General features: G+C 48.1%; 1 protein-coding gene across 2 annotated transcripts in view; it reads right to left on the bottom strand.

Annotated features, from left to right (window-relative positions):
- UPF1 (UPF1 RNA helicase and ATPase) overlaps nt 1-17767 on the bottom strand; it is a 37529-nt gene that overhangs the window by 7802 nt on the left and 11960 nt on the right. The window contains exons 8-19 of one of the 2 annotated variants that reach the window (XM_077331628.1): nt 14685-14783; nt 13740-13851; nt 13483-13642; nt 13276-13394; nt 11255-11419; nt 10578-10692; nt 10263-10406; nt 9714-9927; nt 9390-9507; nt 8783-8939; nt 7674-7816; nt 23-197 (exon numbers count right to left, since the gene is read on the bottom strand). In XM_077331628.1, coding sequence (XP_077187743.1) covers nt 23-197; nt 7674-7816; nt 8783-8939; nt 9390-9507; nt 9714-9927; nt 10263-10406; nt 10578-10692; nt 11255-11419; nt 13276-13394; nt 13483-13642; nt 13740-13851; nt 14685-14783 — 1721 coding nt within the window. The remainder of the gene's footprint in view (nt 1-22; nt 198-7673; nt 7817-8782; nt 8940-9389; nt 9508-9713; nt 9928-10262; nt 10407-10577; nt 10693-11254; nt 11420-13275; nt 13395-13482; nt 13643-13739; nt 13852-14684; nt 14784-17767) is intronic. The other variant, XM_077331629.1, reaches the window with a different exon arrangement.

Genomic DNA, 17767 nt, shown 5'->3' with positions numbered 1-17767 from the left:
AGGCTACCAATCTGGCACTCACTGGATTGATGGTGTTCACAAGCTTCCGGGGCTTGCTGAACTGCATGAGGCTCTCACGGAGGTTGTTCAGTGGCCCTTCCACCAGCACCTTCTGCTCCTTGTAGTAGTTCAGCAAGTGGTTCCAGAGAGGTTGCTTGGACAGGGCCTTAGGGTTGCCAACAATGATCACACCGTATCTGCAAAATCAAGAGCAAGACTGAGAGCTGGCCCTCGTTTCACTGCTCACTGCCCCCGCCCAGCCCCAAAATGGCCACAAACAGAAGCAATAGCTAAGGAGGTGGCGGAGCCCACAAACCATTCCTCACTGGATGCACTTCCAGGCATCCAGACCCACCCCTGTGGTCAAGCCAGCTGACCCTGGCTTGAGCCAGGCAGCAGATCCCCCCCCCGCCCCGGAAAACCCAAAGAACACAAGAAAAAAGGGAAAAGCAATTGGGTGGGAGGAGGAGGGGTGGTGGAAATAAAGGGAACAAGGGAAACTGAGGTCCCTTGAAAGAATGGGGAAATAACTGGACCTCTTCCCAATGTTATTCGGATATCAGGGCCTCTTTCTTCTCTAACTTCGATTTAAGAGTAAAGATTCAGGTGGGTTGCTATGTTGGTCTGAAGCAACAGAACACAGTATGAGTTCAGTAGCGCCTTTAAGACCAACAAAGTTTAATTCCAGGAATGCATTCAAAAGTTTCTACCTGGGATGAAAATTGCATTGCTCTTAAAAGTGCCACTGGACTGTGTTTTATTTTTGAACAATGAGATTCCTCACTCCATGCACAACTAAAGAGCTGACTTCCCATTCCATTTGTGGTGACCACACTTTCCCCTTTGTGACAAGAACTTGGTGAGTTCTTATTCCTTTGAAGTCTGCACATAGTTTAGTCTCTCTTTTGCCAAGAATGGAAGCTGTACTCCAAGGAGTTGCCTCAAACCCACAGTGTTACTCCCTGTCCTGGGGAACCACCCTATCATTAAGCCTGCTGTCTGGAGCAAGGCCCAGAGCCCAATCTGAAGTGTCAGTGGGGCAGGCAGCCCTTCAGTTTGTCTGGAGGCCCTGGCTATGTCAATATCCCATTCATGTGTTACTTGTTCCCCTGGTTCCTTGATAGCATGCTTTCATTGCCCAGTATTATTCCATAGACACCGGGGGGGGGGGGGGGAGGTCGCTTTTTCCACAAAGCGGGTTTTATCGCTGTCCTTGAATATGCATAAATTAGGAATGCGTTATGTTGTCTAAAACTCCAGTGCACACTCCCAAATGTGAAACCTTGCTAGGGAAATATTAGTGCCTGGGATTTTGTTTAGTGCTCCTATTTTCAAATTGGAGGGAGGAGTCTCAGGAAAAACATAAAAAATTATGCTTGTAATCGTGCCCTTTAGCTTTAGCAAGGAAACATCTTGTGGTTTATTTGCTACTTTCTTCAATAAAGAGATTTTCTTCAACAGCGAGTCTGCTTACTGAGAATTCAACAGAGGTCTGACAAGCTACTAGCCTGCCTAGTTCAATCTGCAAAGCTTTTTGAATGCAGCCCAGGGCCTGATCTCTGTCTGGGAGCCCAAAAGGTATCCTCTAGAACAGGGGTAGTCAACCTGTGGTCCTCCAGATGTCCATGGACTACAATTCCCATGAGCCCGTGCTAGCAAATAAGAACGAAGCGCAAAGAATCCTTGAAATTGTTGGAGAGACCTGTTGTCTGCAGTAGGCTGCTCTTCTAACAGAGGAAAGAAACAGGACAGCTGGAAAAGGCAGGCTAAGAGGCCTGCAAAAAGAGCTGGAAGGGACCAACTGCCTAATGGGAAAATGTAAGCTGACAGGTAGCTGGGATGCAGCTCTTATGAAGAACTGAGCAGAATAGGGGTGAAAAGGAAATATGGACCCGCTCTGTTTAATTAGTGTGACCAGATTTCCGGGGACAAACAGTGGGACGCACTGCCACCACAGCACTCAGACCCTCCCCCCCGACTGGCCTCTGAAGGGTAGCAGCGGGGCGGCGGCAGCAGGCGGACTCTCTCCCTCCTCCCTCCCCGACTTACAGCGCCACCGAGACGCCGCCGGAGCAAGAAGAGTGAGAGCAAGCTGGTTGCTCGCGGTGGCGGCAGTAGTCGGGCCCTCACCCCTCCCCCGACTGGCCTCAGAAGGGTGGCAGCGGGGAGACGGCGGTGTCAACAGCGGCAGCAGGCGGGCTCTCCCACCACAAAAAGAAGAGTTGGTTCTTATATGCTACTTTTCCCTACCCAAAGGAGCCTCAAAGTGGCTTACAGTCGCCTTCCCTTTCCTCTCCCCTGTGGGGTAGATGAGGCTGAGGGAGCCCTGATATCACTGCTCGGTCAGAACAGTTTTATCAGTGCCATGGTAAGCCCAAGGTCACCCAGCTGGCTGCATGTGGGGGAGTGCAGAATTGAACCCGGCATGCCAGTCCGCATTCCTAACCACTACACCAAACTGGCTCTCAAGAAGTCAGAAGGAAGTCAGAAAAAACTGCAGTGGAGGTAGCACGAGAGCAGAGCGGAGCGAGCTCAGGAGGCGCTCGGGCTCCAGGGCAGGGCTTGCACTGCACGAGGCGTTGCCGCTACACTCCAGGGCCCTGCGGCCGCCGCCATCCGGTGGGAATGGCGGTGCCACGCTAGCCACGCCCTGGAGCCCGGGCCTGCGTGGGGGCCTCCTGAGCCCAGCCTGTCTGAGCTAGGCTGTCGCTGCCTTGTTGTGGCAAGGGGGCTTGCATAGTTCAGTGAAGCTATGAGCTATGCCGTGCAGGGCCACCCAAGACGGACAGGTCATAGCTGAGAGCCCTGACAAAAGGTGATCCACTGGAGAGGGAAATGGCAAACCACTCCAGTATCTTTGCCATGAAAACTCTATGGACAGTTCCAAAAGGCAAAACGATATGACGCCAGAAGATGAGCCCCTCAGGTCAGAAGGTGTCCAATATGCTACTGGGGATGATCAGACAGCTAGTATGAGTAGCGCCAGAATGAATGAAGCGGCTGGGCCAAAGCCGAAAGGACGCTCAGTTGTGGTAGTAACTGGTGGCGAAAAGACTGTCCGATGCTGTAAAGATTTTTATTCCATAGGAACCTGGAATGTCAGATCCATGAATCAAGGCAAGCTGGACGTGGTTAAACAAGAAATGACAAGACTGAACATCGACATTTTAGGAATCAGTGAACTAAAATGGACAGGAATGGGTGAATTTAATTCAGATGACCATCAGGTATACTACTGTGGACAAGAATCTCGCAGAAGAAATGGAGTAGCCTTCATAATCAATAAGAGAGTAGGAAAAGCAGTCTTGGGATACAATCCCCAAAATGACAGAATGATCTCAGTTCGAATCCAAGGCAAACCATTCAACATCACAGTGATCCAGGTCTATGCCCCAACCACTGCTGCTGAAGAGGATGAAGTTGATCAGTTCTATGAAGCCCTACAACACCTTCTAGAAGCAACACCAGAAAATGATGTGCTTATCATCATGGGGGATTGGAATGCTAAAGTAGGAAGCCAAAAGATAACCGGGATAACAGGCAAGTTTGGCCTTGGAGTACAAAATGAAGCAGGGCACAGGCTGGTAGAATTTTGTCAAGAGAATACAATGGTCATAGCAAACACTCTTTTCCAACAACCCAAGAGACGACTCTACACGTGGACATCACCAGACGGTCAACACAGAAATCAGATTGACTATGTGCTCTGCAGCCAAAGATGGAAAAGTTCTATGCAGTCAAAAACAAGACCAGGAGCTGATTGTGGTTCAGATCATGAGCTTCTTGTTGCAAAATTTAGGCTTAAATTGAAGAAAGTAGGGAAAAGCACTAGGCCACTCAGGTATGAACTAAATCATATCCCCGACCAATATACAGTAAGGTAAAGGTAAAGGTATCCCCTGTGCAAGCACCGAGTCATGTCTGACCCTTGGGGTGACGCCCTCTAGCGTTTTCATGGCAGACTCAATACGGGGTGGTTTGCCAGTGCCTTCCCCAGTCATTACCGTTTACCCCCCAGCAGCAAGCTGGGTACTCATTTTACCGACCTCGGAAGGATGGAAGGCTGAGTCAACCTTGAGCCGGCTGCTGGGATTGAATTCCCAGCCTCATGGGCAAAGCTTTCAGATGCCTGCCTTACCACTCTGCGCCACAAGAGGCTCATGTACAGGTGACAAATAGATTTTGTACAGGTGACAAAAAGAGGTGACAAATAGATTTAAGGAATTAGATCTGATAGACAGAGTGCCTGAAGAATTATGGACGGAGGTTCGCGACAATGTACAAGAGGTAGCAACTAAAACCATCCCAAAGAAAAAGAAATGCAAGAAATCAAAATGGCTGTCTGAGGAAGCTTTACAAATAGCTAAGGAGAGAAGGGAAGTGAAAGGCAAGGGAGAAAGAGAAAGATATACCCAATTGAATGCAGAATTCCAGAGAAAAGCTAGAGATAAGAATGCCTTCTTAAATGAACAGTGCGAACAAATAGAAGAAAACAATTGAATGGGGAGGACCAGAGATCTTTTCAAGAAAATTGGGGATATGAAGAGAACATTTCATGCAAAGATGGGTATGATAAGGTACCAAAATGGTAGGGACCTCACAGAAGTAGATGAGATTACACAAAGGTGGCAAAATTATAAGAACTATACAAGAGTGAGCTTAACATCCCTGATGACCACAATGGGGTAGTTACTGACCTGGAGCCAGACATCCTGGAATGTGAAGTCAAATGGGCCTTAGGAAGTCTGAGCAACAATAAAGCTAGTGGTGGTGACAGCATTCCAGTTGGACTATTCAAAATCTTAAAGGATGATGCAGTAAAAGTGCTACACTCAATATGCCAGCAAATTTGGAAAACTCAACAATGGCCACAGGATTGGAAAAGGTCAATTTACATTCCAATTCCAAAGAAAGGCAATGCCAAAGAATGTTCAAACTACCGCACCATTGCACTCATTTCTCATGCTAGCAAAGTTATGCTCAAAATCCTACAAGCTAGGCTCCAGCAATATGTGGACCGAGAACTTCCAGAAGTACAGGCAGGATTTTGAAGAGGCAGAGGAACTAAAGATCAAATTGCCAACATACGCTGGATCATGGAGAAAGCTAGGGAGTTCCAGAAGAACATCTACTTCTGCTTCATTGACTATGCTAAAGCCTTTGACTGTGTGGAGCACAACAAATTGTGGCAAGTTCTTAAAGAGATGGGAATACCAGAGCATCTTATTTGTCTCTTGAGAAACTTATATGCAGGTCAAGAAGCAACAGTGAGAACTGAACATGGAATCACTGATTGGTTCAAAATTGAGAAAGGAGTTTGGCAAGGCTGTATACTGTCGCCTTGCTTATTTAACTTGTATGCGGAGCACATCATGAGAAAGGCGGGATTAGAGGAGTCACAAATCAGGATCAAGATTGCAGGGAGAAATATCAACAACCTCAGATATGCAGATGATACCACTCTAATGGCAGAAATTAAAAGACGCTTGCTCCTGGGAAGGAAAGCTATGGCAAATCTAGACAGCATCCTAAAAAGCAGAGACGTCACCCTGCCAACAAAAGTGCATTTAGTCAAAGCTATGGTCGTCCCAGTTGCAATGTATGGCTGCGAAAGTTGGACCATAAGGAAGGCTGAGCATCAAAGAATTGAGACTTTTGAACTCTGGTGCTGGAGAAGACTCTTGCGAGTCCCTTGGACTGCAAGGTGAACAAACCGGTCAGTCCTAGAGGAGATCAGCCCTGACTGCTCTTTAGAAGGCCAGATCCTGAAGATGAAACTCAAATACTTTGGCCACCTCATGAGAAGGAAGGACTCCCTGGAGAAGAGCCTAATGCTGGGAGCGATCGAGGGCAAAAGAAGAAGGGGACGACAGAGAATGAGCTGGCTGGATGGAGTCACTGAAGCAGTAGGTGCAAGCTTAAATGGACTCTGGGGAATGGTAGAGGACAGGAAGGCCTGGAGGATCATTGTCCATGGGGTCGTGATGGGTCAGACACTACTTCGCACCTAACAACATATATAAAAAAAAATTTTAATGGAGAACACCATGGGACATCTTGAAAATGCCGTGGGACATGGGGGAAATGCCCCCAAAGGCAGGACTGTCCTGCCAAAGGCTGGAAATCTGGTCACCTCATGTTTAATGGAAGGGGTAACTCAAATTGGCCTGCATGGGTTTTGTACTGCTGTGCTGCAGTTGCAAGGCTATTCAAAGTCTGTGTTACCCTTTCCTTTTTGCTCAGCCTTCCTCTGTCCCAAGGGGGGTTATCTCTAGCAGAGAAGGCCGGAGAAAGGCTTCAAGCTTGGATGAGTGGAGTTGGAGGATATAGGCCACTGTTGGAGGATATAGGCCACTGAGCACAATGTGAGTCAACAAAATGCCTTTGGCTAGTCAAATAATCTGTGCCATCAGACATATGTTACGAAAACTGAAACAGGATACCCCAATCGGTCTGGAACCTTCACATCTATGGGACTGCCTTTTCCATTTTGTCCCTCAAAGAATATTACATTTTATAGCAAACAAAATCTGCTTAGGGTCCAAATCCCCAAGGAAGTAAAATTAATCTCAACCATGGCTTTATCAGCCCCGGTCTTGGCTTGGTGGAACGCTCTGCCAAATGAGACCAGGGCCCTGCAGGGCCTGGAATACAGAGCTGGTTGAGGCCAAGAAACAACTTATATTTGCTGGCCTCCCTGTCTAAGACCAATCCAACAAAATGTCATCTGAATAAATTTCTTATACCTCCCTCTTCTTCACTTAGGGAAAGAGGTGGTAACTATTTTAAATAACACTAATAATAACAACAACAACATCCCAATATTTAATGTGTTATTTATCTATTTTAACCCTCTTGTGGCAGAGAGTGGTAAGGCAGCAGACATGTAGTCTGAAGCTTTGCCCATGAGGCTGGGAGCTCAATCCCAGCAGCCGGCTCAAGGTTGACTCAACCTTCCATCCTTCCGAGGTCGGTAAAATTAGTACCCAGCTTGTTGGGGGGTAAATGGTAATGACTGGGCAAGACACTGGCAAACTACCCCGTATTGAGTCTGCCATGAAAACGCTAGCGAGCGTCACCCCAAGGGTCAGACATGATTCGGTGCTTGCACAGGGGATACCTTTACCTTTTAAGCCTCTCTGAGCATGCAGGGAAGAAAAGAAGAAGAGTTGGTTCTTATATGCCGCTTTTCCCTACCCGAAGGAGGCTCAAAGCGGCTTACAGTCGCCTTCCCATTCCTCTCCCCACAACAGACACCCTGTGAGGTGGGTGAGGCTGAGAGAGCCCTGATATCACTGCCTGGTCAGAACAGTTTTATCAGTGCCGTGGCGAGCCCAAGGTCACCCCAGCTGGTTGCATGTGGGGGAGCACAGAATCAAACCTGGCATGCCAGATTAGAAGTCCACACTCCTAACCACTACACCAAATTGGCTCTCAGGGTATAAATGTAATAAATAATTTTCTGCTTTTTATACTTCTATTTCTTTCTTTTAAAACCTTATATGGCTTAACTGCAGGAAAACTTATGTTGCTGCACAACATTTTGGTTGGGCTGTTTAAAATGCATTGAGTAGCACACTGGAATAAAACTGCAAGATGTTCAGAACCCCTGTTGAAAAAGAAATCCAAAAACCCTGAGAGGTTCAGGAATGCATCCGGGGAGGGTTCGGTACCTTGCTCTGGTGAGAGCCACATTCAGGCGCCGGGGATCGTTCAGGAAACCGATCCCTTGATGTTCATTGGCTCTGACACAAGACAGGATGATGAAGTCCTTCTCCCGTCCTTGGAAGGCATCAACACTGGCTATTTCCACCTCCTGACAGGAGGGAGGGGGAGGAGAGAGAGAGAGAGAGAGAGAAAGAGAGAGAGAGATACTTGCTTACAAGCAATCACGCATTTCCCACTGCATCATTTTTGCATCACAACAGAAGCCCATGTCCCCTCAAGTACTTAACCAGGGACCTTCACGAGTTCCGTAGGGTCTACAAGACAGAGCCCTTCTGCCAGGCAGGACATCAAGAAGATCTGACCTCTGCTGAAATTAGAAGGATGACCTGCCTCTCCCTAGTTTACCGAATAGGATTGATGTAAATATATAGATGTTTTAATTTTTAAGAACAGGTTTTAAAGAAATGCACTGTTTTAAACTTATACTGTAATCCACCCTGAGCTAGCCAGGAAAGGTGAGATATAAAAATTAAGATAATGATTATTAGCAGGTGAAGGCTGGTCACGGGACAGGAGCTTTTTCACTCATCCCCAGCTCCCACCCATTGCCCGCATCCCAAATACCTCCTGCCCCCCAGATAAAAAAAAACAGCTTCGAGGTAGTGATTCAGTTGTGGGGAGAAAAATGGCACAGGATAAAGCAGGCTTTCTTGACTGCCCAGGAACAGTTTCCTGAATGGGTGGGAGTTAATTTTGGGTATATATTGTAAAGTTCGTTAAACATTTATTGGGTGTTATGAGTATATATCAGCATGTTGACCTCCCCCCACAGTTGCCAATGATGGATCAGGAGGAGGTCTGTGTGTATGCTTCCAAACCATATTTCTGCATAATAATGCAACTTCTGGCATTTCTTGAAGCCTGAAGAATGTAAAAAAGTAAAGTCGTAAAATCGTTAAAAAGTTGAGAAAGGCTGAGGACTATACAAAAGCCCCCTCCACCCATCATCCATGGGCCTGCTGAATACAACCCTCTAAATAAGGGGGTGAGGAGAGAATCTTTTACACCACAGTAGGCCAGGGGAACTCCTGCTTCAGCTTTGGGTGCACTGTACCTGGTAAAGCTTGGTGTGAAGGGAGCCACTGAACTGCATGTACTGCACCAGGTAGGAGCGCTGCCCCTCGTAGGGGGTGATGATGCCGATCTGATCCGGTTTCGCGCCAGCTTTCAGCAGCTTGGTGGTGATCTTCTCCACGTTTGCAGCCTCCGTCCTGGGGGTAGGGGGAGAAGAGTTAGCTCATCCTGCTTATGGTTTATTTAGACACACTGAAGCCAGAGAAGAAGAGTTGGTTTTTATACCCTGCTTTTCACCAGGCTGCTTCCATTTCACCCAGGCAAGCCATTAAAGTCATAAACTTTGTTGAACTGGATACTTCTTCCAACATGCTTTAAGTGAACCTAAGAAGGTTTTCCTTTTTGGGGGTGGGGGTGGTACTAGAGGTACTGCATTTAGCATCTTTTCCCAATTGAGTGCCCATCTTCCTCCCACTCATGAAACTGCACATGAATCTCTTGGAGATGAACCCTCCCAGGGATCCAGCAACTGCAAGCCCCTGTCGCTCAAGGAAACTGAGGCAAACATATTGTGGGATCACAGCCCCAGAATAATAACAATAAACATTAAAATGATTGAAACAGTTAACTTCTCCCCCATTATTTACCTGTTCAGGTAAGATGTACCAGAGCTTGCAATTTCCTCTTGCCCTTGGGTCACATAGAAAAACATAGGCTTATCTGGTTGAGGCCACTGGAAGTCAAATCCCTTTTTCACACGGTCCGCTGTGGAGGAACAGGAGACAGTGATATGCAGGCACGGACATAACTCTAAATATGCCCAACATCTTCCACTGAAGACAGGACAGCCAAGGGGCAGGATGTAGATACTGGCACCTGGTGAGCATGATTATGGAAGATGCCATGCTGCTTGGATATAAGCCATGAGCCCACCTCCCTGCCAGCCCTCTTCCCTCCCCCAGCTCTTGTACCTGCCGTGACGCCGTTCTGGAGAGACCCCTCATAAAAGATATTGGAAGGAAACGCGCTCAGGGCAGGGTGCATGCGATACTGCACTTGCAGGCGGATAGGCCGGATCCCCAGGACTACCAGCCGCTCGAAGAGTGATTGGGACAGGCCTGCTTTGGCTGCCTTCTTGCACATCACGACAGGGCCGAGCTGGCAATGGTCGCCAACCAGGATCAACTGAGAACACAGGCCAGGGAAGGTCACAATCAGCTGAACAAAAGGCCAACCCCCTCCCTCCCCGAAAACCCCAAAGATCTAGAAATCTGTGGTGGGCTAGTGCATTTTGAGTCGGCTTGCTGAGACATAGCCATCTAATCACCCAAACTAGAAGGCGCCCTTTTCTTGTGACCCTCTCTTTCAAACGTGGGCATGACGTGGATTTTCCTTCCCGACATTCGGAGGGCAAACCAACAACACAAAGAAAAACGTTCCCCAAAAAAGGTGGCTGAAGCAAGCTGCCACAAGCAGGCCCAAGTGCCCCTGGCTTCTCTGCTTCAGGAGCCAGAGCCTACCTGCTTTGCCCCAAGGACGACTGGCACCATACATTCTGGCTCCGTGGCCTGGGTGCTTTCATCAATCAAAATAGAGCGGAACTGCATCTTGGCCAGCCTTGGGTCTCCAGCACCCACACACGTGCAGCAGATGACATCTGCGTTCTGAAAAGGACAAGTGCTTCTGAAGAGCAGCCCCCAGCAGCAACCCCCCCCCGGGCTTCAAATTACACCAAAGACACAGATGCTTTCCCCTCAGGTTTCCACCATGGCACCCGTCAGACTGTGGGCGGGCAACTTGCCCGGTTGGACCGCCTCAATGGGGAAAACTGTTACCATCAGCAATTCCCGCTCAGCCGTCCGCTTCAGGGCCCGGTAGCGCTTTTCATCTGCAGAGGACAATTCTCCGGTCTCATCTTTCAGCTGCTGAAGTTTCTGGAGCTCAGGCATGCTGAGAAGCAAACAGAGATCACTGGCGCTGTATTGCTGCCCTGAATTTTTTTCAGCAGATGCCCGGCTGCAGTAGCAGTTTAAGAACAGCTGGTTTTTGTACGCCACTTTTCACTGCCTGAGGGAGCCTCAAAGCATCTTACAATTGCCTACCCTTCCTATCCCCACAACTGGCCCCCGTGAGGCAGGCGAGGCTGAGAGTGCTCCGGGAGAACTGTTACTGGCCCAAGGTCACCTAGTGGGCTACGTGTAGAGCCGATCTCCGGATTAGAGGCCACCATTCTTTAACCATAACACCAAGCTGGCCCTTAGTCATCTTCCTGGCAATGTCCTACTACTTAAACATCACCTGAACACGTTGCAACAATATGACGATGGGGCCAGCAGGGCATTACAAGTTAAGCCAGGAAGAACGGAAAGGACTAAAGCATGGCTAATCAACTTACTGGTCTAGAGGGGCCACCCAGCAAGGCATGGCAAATCTAAGAACCAGAACACTCAATGCCTGAACTAAATCCAAGGAACAGGCAGCCCCCCCCCCCTTTTTCAAACAGCCCTCTCACCTGTCCATGTTCCTGATCTGATTGTGTAGGGCCAAGAAAGAAACCGGGGAGTCAATCGCCTCCCTGCTCTTGGCACACAAACGCACCACTTTCAGTCCAGTCTGGTGTATCTTCTCCGTCAGCTGGTCCACAGCTATGTTACTTGGGGCACAAACCAGTACGGGCCTAAGAGGAGTGGAGAGACAGGAGGGAGGGTCAAGTCAAGCAATAAACCATGTCACGGCATTTTAAAGAGCAGCCCCAGAGCTTAGAACAGGGGTAGTCAACCTATGGTATTCCGGATGTCCATGGACTACAACTCCCATGAGGGCCCTGCCAGCATTTGCTGGCAGGGGCTCATGAGAATTGTAGTCAATGAACATCTGGAGGACCACAGGTTGACTACCCCTGGCTTAGAGTACTGTCATATACCAGCAGTCAAAACTGCATCGAGGACAGTGGAGGGTGGGGAATAACCCAAATGGGCACGGGAACAAAACTGTCTTGCCAGCATGTAAAAGTCAAGCTGTCAGCAGGTGAATAACAAAAGCTTGGGTGCCATTCAGCAGAAAGGTGCTCATCAATGTGGTTAGCAGGTGATGGGGGCAGGGAGCCAGAATACTAAATAGGACAGATACATATATGGGGGGGGGGGGGAATGGAGGAAGCTACCCCTTAATGTTTTTCCCAACTTTCCTTTTGAAGAGATTTTGAGGAGCAGTAAGAAGCAGTGAAAGGTTCTGTTTTGGACCAATTCTAACCATTTAGGTGTAAACTTGCTTTAAAATGTGCCATATTAAACTTTCATGCAAGCCAATCAGCAGGATTAAAGATTACTCCTCTGTTCTGCAGACAGGTACTAACGTATTTCCAAACTTAATGTAAATGAGACTAGTTTCCTTCACAGTCAGCTAATACGGGTACAAATAGTTCTGTGTTCTCAACCTTATAACATTTGACCAGTCTCAATTGATGCTGTCACAGTCTGTGACTTACTTCTGACTAAATAAGCTTCATCACAACACTCATTCAGTATTAAATTTATTTCTTCCTACTTCTCAGCTACCCAAAACCAAGACACGACTGCAAAGACAGCAGAGATGCGGCTGCTTTCTTTCAAGTACTTGGTAAGTTTTATATTGTAAGTAATATTGCTAATATTGGTAAGTAATATTGCCAACAGTGAACTAGACTCAGAGGTGTGAGTAACGCTTTTGGCTTGTGTTGAGAAAAAAACTGCAGCATCCATCTGCAGAAGTTGAGAAGATTCTAGCAAACAAAGGGGGTGGGGATGGGGGAAACCAGAAAGAGAGTCCTAAGCATGCAGGTTCACAAGCTGCTCCCCACAACTTCCTCTAGGACAGTGGTTCTCAACCTTCCTAATGCTGTGACCCTTTAATATAGTTCGTGTTGTGGTGACCCCCAACCATAAAATTATGCAAGTGCTCGTTTACAGAAATTAAACAGAAACTGACCCATGGTGTGAAGATCCATCGTTCGTGATTGTATATAAATTGTTTTTCCCGGGGTTTCTCAGTTCAGTTCTGTCCCACCCATGCCGATCTCGCTCTTTTCCACTACCCCAGACAGACGAACATTCTATCTTGATCTACCCCGCAAGGCTGTTGGGTGGATGGTGCCACCCCCCTCCCGGCCAAGCTGCTTGCCCTGCCACAACCCCTGAGAAAATATCATTTCGACACCCAGGTTGAGAACCACTGCTCTAGGAGGTATTCCAGAGCTATCTGCCTGGCACGCTCTTTGATTCAATCCAACTGAAATATGTCATCAAAAGAATCCCTAGCTGGCAGGAGCTGAACTGGCACACATTGGCAAGGACTCATGGGAATTGTAGCCGATGGGCCTCTGGAGAGTCAGTCTGGCCACCTCTGTCCTAGACTATAATCCTGGCATTTGCCACTGAATTCACAAACAAGTGGGCAATTGGTGCAGCTGCCCTAGAAGCAGGGGTACATGAGTCAATTGTCAATTGCATTCCCCTTTAACTATCAGGATTCTGCGCCCTCTGCTCTGGTTCTTACCCATTTCCTTGCCTTGCCAGATGGTAAACAATGGTGGCAGATGTCACAGTTTTGCCAGTCCCTGGAGGCCCCTGGATAAGGCTCAATGGACGCTGCAAAACAGTCTTCACAGCATATACCTGGGGAGAGGAATATCGTGAATGACACCCATGGGCAATGGAACATCTCTCTTACGTTGTGCTACCCATGGCACAGGATTAGGGCTACCTGAGAGTGATTGAGGTCAGGGAGCCCCTGGGCCGTGAAACGTTTCGGCAGCTGACATTTGATAATGACATCTTCCACTTCGTGGCCAAGCAGCTTGTGGTAGATGTAGCCGGACACCGAAGTTTCATCCACGGCAAAGGTTTTGAGGGCACTCTGCATCCTGAAAAAGGGAGAGGTCGTTTGGCACATGCCCTTCCGCAGGAGTCCTCCTCTTGCTTCTCTCACTCAGGAGTGACCTCAATGAGTCTCTCACCCACCTGTCAAAGGAGGTAGACTTCCACACAAAATCCACCTGGAAGTTGTGGGTCACCTCCACAGGAGCACCGACGCTGCTTCTCAGCTCAATCGCAATCTCATCACCATAATCTTCAAAACCTTATTAAGTAGCAATATGCACAAAAAGCTGCAAATGCTTTAGAAAAGGGCCCTGCTCTTTCCCCATCCCATTGCTAGTTGCATCATTGTTCAGCAAAAAACTCAGCCTAAAGGTTCACAAGATGCTTCATGATCATGGAGGACACATCAGCGAGCTTCTGAATACCAGTGCCAGGAGGCAACATCAGGGGAAGGCCTCTATGTTGCTGGCCCTCCAGAAGAACTGGCTGGCCACAGTGTAAGAGACTAGATGGACCCCTCATCTGATTCCAGCAGGGTTCTTCTGATTTTCTTATCAGGAGTTAGTGAAGGCCTCAGCCTCAATGCCCCGTTGTTGGCACTCCAGAGGACCTGGTTAGCCACTGTGTGACAGGATGATGGACTAGATGGACCCCTGGTCTGATCCAGTAGGGCTCTTCTGATGTTCATATCAGGGAAGGCCTTTTCCTCTATGTCCTGCTGCTGGCCCTCGAGCGTAATTAGGTTGGCCTCTGTGTGAAATAGGATGATGGGCAAAAAAGACTATTGGTCTAATGCAGCAGGGCTATGCTTACGCTATCCTGTTGAAGGATAAACTGTGCAAAAGAGAGACTGCCCAAGAATCTTTATGCAACCTCTGAGACCCCTGGATGGAAGGGAAGACTAGTATAATGGAGACCATGGGCATTCCTTCAGTTTTGTGACACAAGGGGAGGGGGGGAAGAGATCACCTCTCCTGATTGGGTAGGCAAACTCTTGAATCTCAGCACAGAGCACCTGGACTTCCTATGGAGTTCACCCAGGATGCCAATCCATATCCTTCGTACTCTTAAAAGTAAAAAGGATACTATCCGGAACTTTAATCACATGGCCAATTCCTTTCCACAGTGGGGCCAAGTCTCCCTTGTACCTCAAGCAGATTTCATCTCCCTGCATTAGACGCATATCTGGGAAGACAATATGAAACCATTAAGCATTTCTGGTCAGCAGTCACACAACATCCTTTAATGGCCTGGGCAGGCAGGCCTAGTAAAACTAAAAATTTACTGTATAATTGTAGAATCACAGAGTTGGAAGGAGGAAGACAGGCCATCCAAGTCCAACCCCTTGCTTAAGGCAGGATCAGCCTAGAGCGGTGGTCCCCAAAGACCGGGCCATGGCCCGGTGCCGGGCCGCGAAGGCCCTGGCACTGGGCCACGGCTCCCTCTCCCCGCCCCCGCCCTCCCGCAGTAAGAAACTTACCAGGCCGCAAGCTTGCGGCCCAGCAAACTTCTTACTGTGGGAGGGGGGGGGAGGGAAGCAGGGCTGCGCATGCGCGGCCGAAAATGCATGTTTTTGGCCGCACATGGTGCATGCGCGGCATGCACAGCAGGGCAATCGCCCTCCTTGCTGCCGCCGGTCCCTGGCCTCAAAAAGGTTGGGGGACCACTGGCCTAGAGCATCCATAGTAAGCATCTGTCCAGTGCTGCTTGAAGAGTGCTGGTGAAGGGAAGCTCACCACCTCCTTAGCTAGCCAATTCCACTACTGAACTACTGGACTGTGAAATTCCCCCATCGCGACCCCATGGACAATGATCCTCCAGGCCTTCCTGTCCTCTACCATTCCCCGGAGTCCATTTAAGTTTGCACCTACTGCTTCAGTGACTCCATCCAGCCACCTCATTCTCTGTCGTCCCCTTCTTCTTTTGCCCTCGATCGCTCCCAGCATTAGGCTCTTCTCAAGGGAGTCCTTCCTTCTCATGAGGTGGCCAAAGTATTTGAGTTTCATCTTCAAGATCTGGCCTTCTAAGGACCAGTCCGGGCTGATCTCCTCTAGGACTGACCGGTTTGTTCGCCTTGCAGTCCAAGGGACTCGCAAGAGCCTTCTCCAGCACCACAGTTCAAAAGCCTCAATTCTTTGACGCTCGGCCTTCCTTATGGTCCAACTTTCGCAGCCATACATTGCAACTGGGAATACCATAGCCTTGACTAAACACACTTTTGTTGGCAGGGTGATGTCTCTGCTTTTTAGGATGCTGTCTAGATTTGCCATAGCTTTCCTCCCCAGGAGCAAGCATCTTTTAATTTCTTTGCTGCAGTCACCATCTGCAGTGATCTTGGAGCCCAGGAAAATAAAATCTGTCACTATCTCCATTTCTTCCCCATCTATTTGCCAGGAATTGAAAGGGCCGGATGCCATGACCTTTGTTTTCTTGATGTTGAGTTTCAAGCCAACTTTTGCACTCTCCTCCTTCACCCGCATCAACAGGCTCTTTAGTTCCTCTTCACTTTGTCATTAGAGTGGTATCATCTGCATATCTGAGGTTGTTGATACAAGTTAAATTGGCAAGGCGACAGTATACAGCCTTGCCAAACTCCTTTCTCAATTTTGAACCAATCAGTGATTCCATGTTCAGTTCTCACTGTTGCTTCTTGACCTGCATATAAGTTTCTCAAGAGACAAATAAGATGCTCTGGTATTTCCATCTCTTTAAGAACTTGCCACAATTTGTTGTGCTCCACACAATCAAAGGCTTTAGCATAGTCAATGAAGCAGAAGTAGATGTTCTTCTGGAACTCCCTAGCTTTCTCCATGATCCAGCGTATGTTGGCAATTTGATCTCTAGTTCCTCTGCCTCTTCGAAATCCTGCCTGTACTTCTGGAAGTTCTCGGTCCGCATATTGCTGGAGCCTAGCTTGTAGGATTTTGAGCATAACTTTGCTAGCATGAGCAATGAGTGCAATGATGAGATAGTTTGAACATTCTTTGGCATTGCCAAAGTTACAAGCTTTCAAATACTTAAAGAGAGCCATCACGTCCCCTCTCAACCTCCTCTTCTCAAGGCTGAACAATCCCGGGTCTCTCAGCTTTTCATCATAGGGCCTGAATCATCCCACTCTATACCCTCTCAATTTTGTCTATGTCCTTTTTGAAGTGAGGCCTCCTGAACTGCCCACAGGGCTCTAGGTGCAGCCTAGCCAATACAGTACACAGCAGGACTATGACATCTTGCAATTTTGATACGGTCCACAACCGCATGATGCTTTTACCGCCACATCACACTGTTTGCTCATATCTAGCTTACAGTCCACAAGTACCCCAAGATCCTGTTGGCACACAATACTACCCTAAAGTTCTTTGTATCTCCTATCCAATATGCCTGCTTCTCATTTTTGTGAGCCAGATGTAGAACTCTGCACTTATTCTTATTGAACTGCATCTTGTTTTCATTGGCCCCCTTTTCCAACACGCTGAGATGTTTTTGAACTCTTATCTTCTGGGGTGTTTGCTACTCCTCCCAATGTGGTGTTTAATATTTAATTATTAATTTAATACACAGTCCCCCCACCCGTTCATGCAGATCATTGATAAAACACCCGCCTCATTCTTTAAATGAACTCGATACGAGTACAAGCCAACTCTTCAGGCGACTGAGCCATGAGCATTACAAAGGAGACCGATCCAAGGGCCCACAGCCCTCTGTGCCATAAGCCGGCTATGTTTTGAGGATATGTTCAGAGAGTAGTCATCTTGGTCTGCAACAGAACAGCTAGATTCTAGTCCAGTTGCACCTTGGAAGTCCAACACGATTTTTATGGAATGAGCTTCCATGAGTCAAAGCTCCCTTAGTCAGATGGCTTCAGGTACTCGACACACTCAGCTGTTTGGAGGATATGTAAAAGCAACTAAAGATCTCTGGTAATAAAGAAACCAAACTGTTTGAATACTAACAAAGTCACGTGAGTCACTGCTCACTTGCTCAGATACCTCTGTAGAAGCAGAAACGAGTTAGAGTCCAGGAGCACCTGAAAGACTAGCCAGATTTGTGGGAGGGAGGAACTTTCATGAGTCATCGGCTGCAACCAATCTGGTTAGTCTTTCAAGGTGCTACTAGAATTGGAAGGAACCTCCTGGGTCATCTATTCCAACCCCCTGCACTATGCAGGACAC

This window comes from Paroedura picta, chromosome 4 (genome assembly GCF_049243985.1).
Source record: "Paroedura picta isolate Pp20150507F chromosome 4, Ppicta_v3.0, whole genome shotgun sequence".
Taxonomy (NCBI): domain Eukaryota; kingdom Metazoa; phylum Chordata; class Lepidosauria; order Squamata; family Gekkonidae; genus Paroedura; species Paroedura picta.
The sequence above is the reverse complement of the archived record's forward strand: the minus strand, read 5'-3'. Positions and strand labels throughout refer to the sequence as shown.